General features: G+C 37.1%; 2 protein-coding genes across 4 annotated transcripts in view; both read left to right on the top strand.

Moving 5' to 3' along the window:
* LOC144452189 (synaptotagmin-15-like) overlaps positions 1-146 on the top strand; it is an 82,035-nt gene extending 81,889 nt beyond the window's left edge. For all 3 annotated transcript variants that reach the window (XM_078143235.1, XM_078143233.1, XM_078143234.1), the window contains exon 8: positions 1-146. This exon is cut by the window's left edge and continues 1,047 nt beyond it. The gene's annotated coding sequence lies outside the window, so the exon portion shown is untranslated.
* Positions 147-7,932: 7,786 nt separating this feature from the next.
* LOC144452086 (synaptotagmin-1-like) lies at positions 7,933-11,378 on the top strand. The gene is made up of 3 exons (XM_078143098.1): positions 7,933-8,739; positions 9,196-9,316; positions 11,062-11,378. The coding sequence occupies exons 1-3, from the start codon at positions 7,933-7,935 to the stop codon at positions 11,376-11,378; spliced, it is 1,245 nt and encodes a 414-aa protein (XP_077999224.1).
* The last annotated feature ends 550 nt before the right edge of the window (positions 11,379-11,928 follow it).

Raw genomic sequence — 11,928 nt, forward strand, 5'->3', positions numbered from 1 at the left:
TATGTAAAACAGATTATTTAATCTTTAATAATATTCATACATTGATATTGACTTTGACGATTGTAACTGAAATGAAGTCATTTACATAACGAAAACATTAAATTATCACATCCTATGTACGCCTTTACAATATTAGTGTTGTATACCCTCGTGCCAATATATATATATATATATATATATATATATATATATATATATATATATATATATATATATATATATATATATATATATATATATATATATATATATATATATACATAAAATGGAGTATGTGCAACTTAACCTAACGTAGTTGTCAGAATTAACGGCCATGTGGTTTGTGAACGCATGGTCGCAAGAGGAACACTCTCTAGATCAATTCATGAAATGTGGCAATGCATTGTCAATCGTCGACCGAGAGAGACACATGCTTTGGAATAGGAAGAGACAAAAGTAGTGTTTACAGCAAAGTTGTAATGTGCAATAGCTGTAGGAAATTATCACCATATCTAAAGATGTTACAGAGAGTATTTAGGTGATGCAATCCTATAATACTATATCATAAGGCAGTGTTGTCCTATTTGCCTACTAGTTGCAATAGCACAATAAATTACTTACAGCTTTACTTAGTCCTTGTAGGTATATTGTATACGTATAGCTGTACTCTTGTACAATTTCACATATGACATATCGTTTGAAACCTTTAGTTTGAAGTGTTTGTAAAATTTTAATATTTTAGTCATCCCGGTTTGTCTTCATCCGATGTTTGTACAGGGGTGCGATGGGGTCTCCGCATAGGAGTAGGATGGGGTCTCCGCATAGGGGTAGGATGGAATCTCCGCATAGGGGTGGGATCGGGTCTCCACATAGGGGTGGGATGGGGTTTCCGCATAGGGGTGGGATGGGGTCTCCGCATAAGGTGCGATGGGGTCTCCGCAAAGGGGTGCAATGGGGTCTCTGCATAGGGTTGGGATGGGGTCTCCTTATAGGGTTGGCGGATGGGAAACTCCGCACTGGGGTGTGATGGGGTCTCCGCATAGGGGTGCGATGGGGTCTCTGCATAGGGGTGCGATGGGGTCTCCGTACAGGGGTGGGATGGGGTCTCCATATAGGGTCGGGATGGGAGTCTCCGTGCGGGTTTAAGATGGGTAACGGTAAGACCTTTACAACATGAGAGTTTTCTAAAGTATTATCATGGTAAGTGATGTGATTATTCGATATATCATTACAAGATGGTGTCATAATTTCAACGATCAACTGGCTTGCAGTTTTGGTGCTACATATTATGAGGACTTTACGTTGCTTATATGTAGAACAATCCTTTCTCGTAGTTATTTTTATATTTATCAGTGCTAAGGCTTGGCTTTTAGGTCGTTAACAACTTTCAATTATCTTGTTAATTTTAGTACTAATTAATTTCTAATTGTTTTTGTTGGAGATTGAAAGTGATATTCTTTTACACCATCTTTTGGCATTTCATTGTCAACTGTTTTATATAGTGAAGAACAAGATTCAAAGAATAGGTGTTGTAATGAAATCACTAGTATTTTTAGTTTCAGTATAACAGGAGATGTATTGCTTTGGAGGAAGACATTACAATATTACAATAATAAGTGATGTACTGTACTGTGCGTGCAAAATAAATATAGAATATATCGAATAATTTCTTGTAGATTGATTGATTGATTGATTGATTGATTGATTGATTGGTTGGTTGGTTGGTTGGTTGGTTGGTTGGTTGGTTGGTTGGTTGGTTGGTTGGTTGGTTGGTCGGTCGGTCGGTCGGTCGGTCGATCCATCGATCGATCGATTGATTGATTGATTCACTCACTCACTCATTATTGCTGAAAGGGCTATCGACAGTATTAAAAGAAACTCTCTAACTTTCCCCCTAATAATGACACAACAAGCAGAGACACTGACCTTTACTTTAATGATGCCATTTATTTTTTAAAGAATATTTCAACCCTATGTATACGGGGTAGTTTCCGATAAATGCGGTGCTGTTTTTGTAAAAGATCGGAATTTATTGCCGTAAAGGGTCTCATAGCCTAAAATTTACCTGTAAGAATCAAAAACATCCAGAGCTAAGACTCCCCCCCCCATGAAAAGGGGACATGTCCCCATTTCAAGCTCTCCCTCCGACCTCTTACTGTCAAGATGCTTTGAAAGTATTTTTGTTGTCATATGTGTAACGATTAGTTGTTAATTGCATGATGGCGCTGTTTCCTATAAAGTTTTTCATATGTGTAACGATTAGTTGGTAATTGCATGAGGGCGCTGTTTCCTATAAAGTATTTCATATGTGTAACGATTAGGTGCTAATTACATGAGGGCGCTGTTTCCTATAAAGTATTTCATGTGCGTAACGATTAGTTGCTAATTGCATGAGGGCGCTGTTTCCTATCAAGTATTTCATGTTTTTAATTACACAAATTGTAGAGATGAAAGCAAGATTGTCCAATTACAGTGAAGAAAACAACTACGGAAGCAACTGCAGTATTTGTATCTATTCAGCAGAGCTTTTTCTACATTCACATAATTTTTGACATTACACGGTAGGTTATAGTACACGAATTTTGTAATCTATGTTTAAAAGTGAAAATGGCCGCCAATTGTTCCAATCAGCGTTTGCTTTTGTGAACAGTAGAGTGAGTTTTGTGAACAGGAGAGTGAGTAACTACCACGTCGCTGAGATAGTGACAATTTTACCACATGTCCAGGCATTATATTCAGGGAGGACACAACTAAATCAGAAACGATAAAATTCTACCGTCAATACGTCTGAACCTACGGACATATTTCTCAGAGCTGAAAAACATTAGTTTTCAGTCAGCTCAACTTCACAAATATTCTGCTTATTTTCAGTTAAGTCGAAAACTCGAGTATCTCCCAGAAAATCGTCTAGATTATTACCCTTTTGCGATCTTTATACATTTCAGAATAAAAACGAATTTGTTCTCCACGAGTTTGCTTTGTACCAATCAGACGTCTAGATGTAAGAACAGTTTCAATTTCGTTTTAGAGGCATAAGCTTTTTCGAGTGACAAGAAATATTTCGTATTTATTCCCCCTTTTCAACCCATTTCAATCGTCCTCAAATGAATTTGAGCACGGTACCCCAGCAATTTCACTATAAATATCTTCTAAGCGTTTCCTAACTTCATCGTACTGCTCAATGTTCTCATCTGAGGGTTCGCTAATCATACTTTTTTCTGTATCTTTCAAAGTTGCTTCCAAAGTTGGAGTGGTATATTTTGTGTACTTAATTGAATTACGAGAGTAATCAATTCTATGTGTACTCTTTCATTTCCCATGTCAGTTTGGTTTCAATATATTTAAACATATAGTTATTTATGACGTCACGATCACCAATTACAAACCTTTTTACGGAGCAAATTCTTGCTAAACTTCCAAATACCAGGTCCTCTATCGACTTCCGAGAAAACTAACAAGGATTAATTGCTGTGTCTTCTATTGGCCAGCAAATTACGTCATACCAATTGGCCAGCAATTACGTCATACCAATTGGCCAGCAATTACGTCATACCAATTGCATGACAATACAATCTTCTTTACTGCGAATCACAGAAAATTTCGGTTATGCTTTCATAGCAAATGTCCACTTTTTACTTAATAAAAAAGGTTACTCTAATATTAGTAGATAAGTGTATGGTAGATGGAGTATAACTAAATATGCAAAAGTTCACGTGATATGGTATGTAGAGCCATGAATATTTTGATGGCTGAGGAACGCCATACAATAAATTTAAGATATTATCAAATACCAACTACAACTAAACAGATCTAGGGTACAAGTATATCTGAGAGTACAGTGTAACAATAGAGTATGTATTGATAGCGATTTGAATGTAATTAGAGACGAGATAATACAAACAGCAAAAAAACTTGACCCGTGTCATCATGAACCTCGTCATCAGTGAACCTTGTATATTGAGAAATACACCGAGTAGTGTGACAGGAAAAGTGATATATTATGTACATATTCCAATTTTCTCAATATCTCATTAATTCATGTCATTTTATTGTGTGCGTTAATTAATCACTATAACAGTCAAAATGGCAACGGTAAGCATAACATGTGGTGCTACAATTTCAAAAACGTTCCAAAGGCCGACGGGGGGATTTGGGTTGAGGCGCCTCGTCAAGGTTGAACTTTCCGCTTGCTGTTTATGTCAGTATGACTTGACTCACGTGTATATATAGTTTGACGAAAGCTCATTTGTGCAAAAGTTCTGTCGAAGTTAATGGATTTAACTTAGTATTGCACTTAAATATAATTAGCTCACCAAAGCTTTCGCTTTCGCTTTAGTTGTCTGGGTAAGACAGGTGGTTTCCCTCTACCCAGAGTCTGTGATGGTCTTTTCGTCCTTTTACCCTTAGGCTATATCTTTCTGTATGTATTCCAAATTAGAAAGAGAATAATTTGAGTCGGCCATAGAACCCCCACCCCCACCCCTCCCAGGGTTTTAGGCTGACATACGTGTTCACACACCTCATTTGAAATCTGACTCGGACGCCGGTGCTACAACTGAATCAGGAAGAAAAGCCGGTGAAATACCGGTACTGCACCGGCTAATGTTGTTCAGACACTTATTTATTTACACCGGTGTCAATTATATAACGGTGCTACCTACACTGGCGAATGCCTGCGTCTGCCAGGTGAACAGGATATTAAACGTGCAAACAACATTTACCGTATCATTCACGTGATCTCTCTGAATGTTCGTCCAATCAACTACGAGTTCCGTAAACAACACGTGTAGTATACAGGTGTTCCCTTGCAAGCATAAATGCCTTCAAATTCAGAATCACTATTATAGAACATTAACATTTCAATAGTTGGGTTCTGAGTGGGTTGCCAAATATGTGATCTATTAACAATGCAAATCAGGATAACGTCATTTGTTATAAAGCTATATTTTCACACAATTCATGGCTATTTCTCAACGACTATTGTTGAGGTGTCCTGTCGTAATAAATGCAAATTATTGATTCTACTCAACACGTCAGAAACGATCGTGATCGTGTCACGGTGGCGCTGGTGTTTTGGAATCAAGGTAGAAGTTTCTGTTGTCAAACGATCAGAAGACAAGAAGTATCCACTTCATGTAAAACGTCGATTATAGGTAAGATGTATATAAAATGTTACCTTTTTAAACTATGAGGCCAAAAGAAAATAAATCTATTCGACGGGTCCGACCTACCCATATTTAGACTAGTTTTTTTTTTCGGTGAATCACCCTCATCGGGCTGCTGACGTCAGTAAAATGGTTGATGGACTACGTACATACTCTGCTTCAAAATGGGTATTTATTAATATTTCTGGACATTACATGTAAAGTTGTGCATTTGAGTCAATTTCAAACTAAACAGTGCTTTATATGACTATGGTGATAACTAAGTCCTCGAACCAGCTTTACAATCTCAGTTTTAAACAGTAACAGGACACTCGTCAATATTTCACAGTTCATCATTTGAATTACCACAAACTACCTGGACGTGTACATGCAGATTAAACCAAATAAAAAGTGGGTTTCCAATAACCTGACCGACCCTAGTTTTAAGCACCTAACCCTAAACATTGTTTTCCATGCAAAAAGGTAAAATGGTAACAATAAGTTCTATTTTCGTTTACACCTTCATGCCTCATTTTAATAAATCGTATTCTCGAGAAACACCAGATCTGTTTAGACTATAACAGTTCAGTCGGCATATGTGTTCGTCTTTGATTTACTAATTTTACACCTCTGTTATCGAACTCTCTCGGAAGTATTGTGACCGACAAATATCTTATCTTAGGGTGGAAGTAATTTTTTTTAAAGTTAAAAGTAAAAAATAAAATTCCGACCTAGCTACCACATTGAAGTCATGTTATCGGAAACAGACATTTTTTTAAATTTTACCTCAGTGATAAAATTATAACAGATTCGTTAAATCGTCTTCACTTTTTACAGAAAACAAAATCCTCTATCCTACCCCTCCCCCCTTCCCCTCCCCAATGTGATTGCTGCAAATAAAAATAAGATTTCTATTCACTTACAATCGAGTATGATAATTTAAGATATTTTGTTTCTTTGGCTTGTTAAATTTCTAAGATTAGGGTCTTTCCTCACCTATCTGAGAATAGTCAATGTACAAAAAAAGGTGTATCGTAAAGCAGTGCAGTGTGGGTAATCGTCGTAAACCACGATTTCTTTTACGGCATCGTCCAAGTCGCAGAAGAAATTGTACTGTGGCTTGCAAGAATGGGTATGGGCAGATGTCTTGTGTGTTTGGTGACTTGTGAAGTACATGGAAAGGTTTTCAAGTTTATTCTTCAGTCAGCTAGATTCAACTTTTAGATATACATAACTAATAAGTATTCATGACTTGTAAAGATTTGTCAAGATATTGTTTGACCGTGAACATTTTCTTATTCCAGTCTTATCAGCAACGTTTGGATATATTGCCAATGATTACTAGCAGTATACGTGTAGTTATAACACTGGTATTAGCTAACTACGTGTATGACTAGATGACCTAAGTTAAGTAGAATCCTATTAAAGACCACTTAAGGAAAATATTTATGACAACAAATTGACAAAATTAAAGGGAAATGTAATAATTTAGGGAACACTTTATATTGAACATTGAAGGATATTATAAATTAATCAATACTTTGTACTATAACAAAAAGCTTGGATATACCAATCTGTTTCTCCTTAGCTCTTCTTTGGTGATGTGAACTCACCATGTTTAATACTCTTGCGTCTCTTCAAAATATTGTCCCCGACGAGTGGTAAATTGTACCCCTCTCCCCTCCTCCGATTTCAATTGTTGCACTTTTGTATCTTGTCAGTTTGATTCCAGCAGAGTAACACTGTCCACGTCAAGGACAGTCTTTGTGAATATGTTTAGGAATTGCTGATATCTTAAGAATGCAAGCTTCAAATTTCTTACGATTACCAACATGCATTGATAAAAACAAATCGCACGTGTCTTATATAGTCTGTCGACGTAGTTTTGAATTGTAGTTAGTATTTTGCATAATTAATTATTTTTGATAATTATTCAATATCTTTAGAATGAAACTTTAATTTTCATATATTTTGGTGTATGCATTGATGATAACAAATTACACCTCTCCTATATAGCTTGTTGATGTAGCTTATAGTTGTAATGGTTCATTTGCATAATCGATGATTTTTCGGTAATTAGGCTATGTCGTAAGTTTTTAAGCTTCAAATTTCATCTAGTTTGGTAGAATTAATTGATCAATTAAGAGGTACATTATGTATATTAGATATCTTATCTCACAAGTTTGCATTTTATCAATGTGTGCAGACATAAAACTCCAAAAACTACCACCATGCATGGCATTCAATTTACATTCGGTTCATGGAGGATATATATGGTATCGTGTCTCGCTTGAATATTTTTATTCGAAAAGTATATGAGAACTGTTTGGGCCGTATGTACGCTTCAGCGCTTTATTGTTGATGTAAACTTTTTTAGTGTCAAATGTGTAGAAAAGACTTTGGTAAAGCAATCTTATAAGATGTAAAGTTCGCTTAACGTTTCGAGCCACTGTTTATTTAAACCAGTTAAAGGTTAGACGATCAAGGAGCCAGTCTATGTTAACGTAATGTATTCACTTGTATACTTTTAATTGCACAAGTTGTGTGCACTGCAACACGATATCTCCATTCGTTTTAATTCATGGTTAATCTAACTATATGTCACGTGACGGTATACAATCGGCGATTACGTCATGGTGGGTTATTTTGTCTGTGTATGTATATGGTGGTAACAATGTTCATATATTATGTCAGATATTATGCTACAAGAATATCTGAAAAGATGTTCACCAAATTTTGATTAATTTTGTAGGTTTCCTAATATACTTGATATACTTTTTCATCAACAGATTGCCTGGATATCACGAGAATGGCTTTAAATGCAACTCTCCGGGCCGGGCACTCGCCAATCAAAACAGAGAAGACTAACATTGCCGCTATTGGTCCAGCAGCCGCTGCGGGCGCTCTTCTTTCGGTAGTCGTTGTGATTCTGGTATATCATGCATGGAAGCGAGGCATTGTCGAAGATTGGTTTAAAGCGAGACCGAAAAAGAAAGATGAAGGGTGTAATCATTCTGCAATTCTGAAAATGGACGAACCTCGTCCATTCCTTGTTCCATCATTATCAAACCCAGACTTCTCTTTGGCACAAGAATACTCTGGGAGACGATTTGAGAGGCGTCTCAGTGTTCAACCTGTTGCTATGCAAATTGAAGAACTCAATCCTGCGGACTATATTCCTAGCATTGATGATGACTCCCACACTACGTCACCTTCCAAATATGGGCTTGGGAGGATTTGCTTTTCAGTATTCTATGACAAGGAAAGCGAACAGCTTACTTTCACTCTAATCGAGGCCGCCCAATTACCCGCCAAAAATATGAGAGGAACAGCTGATCCCTATGTTAAAGTCATCCTTCTTCCTGATAAACGCCGTAAGATTTTCAGCAAGGTTCACCGTAAGACCCTGAATCCAAAGTTTAATGAAAACTATACGTTTATCTTTCCTCCCAACAGATTAAAGAGTCATGCCATTCGATTGGTTGTTTATGACTTCGATCGATTCTCTCGCCCAACCGTAGTGGGGCATTTAGTTATACCTCTGGGTGAGATCGATTTCAAACCACCACGATGTGGAGCTGATCACATATGGAAGGATATCACTGATGTCATTCCAGTAAGTCGATAATATTTTTATCACGTACTTTTACAGAAACATGTCGCATTGCGCATTGGACACATTCCAATATGATATGAAAGCCAAGACAGAGAATCAGAAAGTAAACAGATAGATAGATAGATAGATAGATAGATAGATAGATAGATAGATAGATAGATAGATAGATAGATAGATAGATAGATAGATAGATAGATAGATAGATAGATAGATAGATAGATAGATAGATAGATAGATAGATAGATATGCTATGCTATGCTATGCTAAATAGATAGATAGCTAGATTGATAGATTGATTGATTGATTGATTGATTGATTGATTGATTGATTGATTGATTGATTGATTGATTGATTGATTGATTGATTGATTGATTGATTGATTGATTGATTGATTGATTGATTGATTGATTGATTAAACAAATGAAAAACTGAAATCTTCTTGTTTTCTCATTACAGATCGAGTTTAAGCGTGGGGAGGTATTGGTATCACTTACATACCTACCGAATGCGGAACGTTTGAATGTGGTTATTCTGATTGCAAAAGATCTCAACCTTCCGACCACAGTACGACTTGATGGTACGTACGTCTGTTTGTATGTCTGTCTCTGTCTGTCTGTCTGTCTGTCTGTCTGTCTGTCTGTCTGTCTGTCTGTCTGTCTGTCCGTCCGTCCGTCCGTCCGTCCGTCCGTCCGTCCGTCCGTCCGTCCGCCTGCCTGCCTGCCTGCCTGCCTGCCTGCCTGCATACGTACGTACGTATGTGCGTTGTGTCCTTAAATACGTTCGTCAGGTCGACTGTTAAGTTCAGGTCGACAGGCCTTGTCAATTAACTGTCAGTTCAAAGATTTGGCCTTACCGTTAGGCGGCACAGTGGCGATGACATGATCATACAAGTACAGATGGGTTACTTGGTATATGCACTCGTCTTTGTTTATGTGTTGCCCCTTTTTTCTGAAACAGGCAGAAGTGTTGGTGTAAGGGAGCCTTCAGAAATTACAATGGGGGCGGGGGAAATTAGGGGGGGGGTACATTTTACAAATCAGCTCTTTGAGGAGGGCCATATTTTAGAAAATGGGATAAGGGGAGGGTCACATTTTACTTTGACTCATTCTATTGCCTAATTTTGCACAATTGGGGGAGGGTTAAATTAAGTCACAGTGGGTCCCATGGGAGTAGAACGGAAACAGTTTTGAATATTAGGGATAATGGTGTGAAGAGATGTTGACCGCGGACCTGACAATATCAGGAGTGTGTTCGTCTAGTGTTTGGGCATTAATGTTCTGCCCTTTAGTTTAGCCAATGAGATTCAAACACTGATATTGATTAATACAGTGCCACTTTCACACAAATTCACTACGGTGTTAGTAGTAGTTGGGAAATAACGAATATCTTTAAACCTTCCAACCTGGTGGCAGCGGTGTGATTAAGGCCTTTAAACCATAGATTCTTGGACTTAAGTGTCCTTTTTCACGTCTGACCGCATTCAAACCATGTTTTTGAATTTAACAGGGGAAGGGTCATGTTTTAGAGAAAGGAAATTGAGGGAGGGTCACATTTTATGCAACAGCCCTGGCCTCATTTCCTCTGGCCCTCCCCCTTGTTATTACTGAAGGCTCCCTAATAATGAAAGACCATAAATAGAAAGTGGATGAAATCATTGACAGGTCTGTCACCAGAGCTACACAAAGACTCGTATCCAAAGTATTCAACAACTCGCCATCACAGACCATGTCACATAAAATAATCATTGGAACTCTGCAAATATCATTATCAGAGAACGGGGCTGGTTATTAGGCAAATAAGATAATCTCTCCACATCAGGAGACAATGGGAAGGTAACAACACGAACATAGGCTATGTGTAGATCTCAAAACTAATGTTAAGTACACACAACACAACACAACACAACACAACACAACACAACACAACACAACACAACACAACACAACACAACTCATCAACTCAACTGAACACAACACAACACAACTCAACTCAACTCAGCTCAACTCATCAACTCAACTCAACACAACACAACACAACACAACACAACACAACACAACTCAACTCAACTCAACTCAACTCAACTCATCAACTCAACTCAACACAACACAACACAACACAACACAACACAACACAACACAACACAACACAACACAACACAACACAACACAACACAACACAATACAATACAATACAATACAATACAATACAATACAATACGAGCATCATTAGGTCAGATATGATCTTATTTTATTTGTTCAATAGTTTGCATACAATTCTGCCTTCACATTACTATTATATTTACTACATTTATTTGTTTTACAGATGTTCGTTTCAATATTAAGGTAACGATGGTAACATCTGGACGAGTTGTTAAGAGTAAACACACCGCTTCAATCCGTGGACAGACAAGCCCTGAATTCAACGAGGCCTTTACTATGGATCTTCCAAATGCTAATATTAATCACACCTGTGTTGTGTTAACCATGCAATACCAACAAGGTTTGTTAGCCTACCAGAAAGTTGTTGGTCGAGTAGTTTTAGGACCATATATGTATTCAACCGGTGCTGGACTTTCACATTGGAATGACATGATGGAAGCACCAAGAAGTGCAGTGATCCAGTGGCATGCATTTATTTGATGTGCTGATATTATGGATATGGTGTATAAATTATTAATAGATCCATTATTATATTTATTTTTCTACATACGTCATATTATAATATATAGTATACACATCCTAACCTTACTGCAATTCGACTTATATTTATTGTATTTTTTCTTCTGATTTGTAATAAATCAAACCTTTTATAGCAGTTTTACACAAATTAAAAGTAGAGCACTGCTGCAACAGTAACGGACGAGATCAGAGATCAATAGTTCAATGTAGGATAAAACAATAGAAAGAACACAAAGCCTGTATGTAGTGAGGACAAATATTTCTTTTTTTGAAACTTTACTTTATCTTAGTACCAATAATTTATTATAGTGAAAATTCATCTCTTTATTTAGAAATATTTATATGTAGGTGTATACTGTTTATATCATAACTAAATAAAGAGCCCACACGGTGTAAGTGATGTTTGTGTGTTATCATTTTGGTGTCTATTACAACCTGAAACCTTGTGATTTATTGGCTCACTGATCTTGATTATTTATTTAATTCAACTGGCTCGGTCTATGGAAAACAG

The sequence above is a fragment of the Glandiceps talaboti genome, chromosome 22 (assembly GCF_964340395.1).
Source record: "Glandiceps talaboti chromosome 22, keGlaTala1.1, whole genome shotgun sequence".
NCBI classification, from domain to species: Eukaryota; Metazoa; Hemichordata; class Enteropneusta; family Spengelidae; genus Glandiceps; species Glandiceps talaboti.

Excerpts from the sequence above, each read along its gene's own strand:
- LOC144452086 (XM_078143098.1), top strand. The coding sequence starts at position 7,933 with ATGGCTTTAAATGCAACTCTCCGGGCCGGGCACTCGCCAATCAAAACA. Across the intron at positions 8,740-9,195 it reads ATATCACTGATGTCATTCCA|ATCGAGTTTAAGCGTGGGGA; the intron begins GTAAGTCGATAA and ends TTCTCATTACAG. Across the intron at positions 9,317-11,061 it reads GACCACAGTACGACTTGATG|ATGTTCGTTTCAATATTAAG; the intron begins GTACGTACGTCT and ends TTTGTTTTACAG.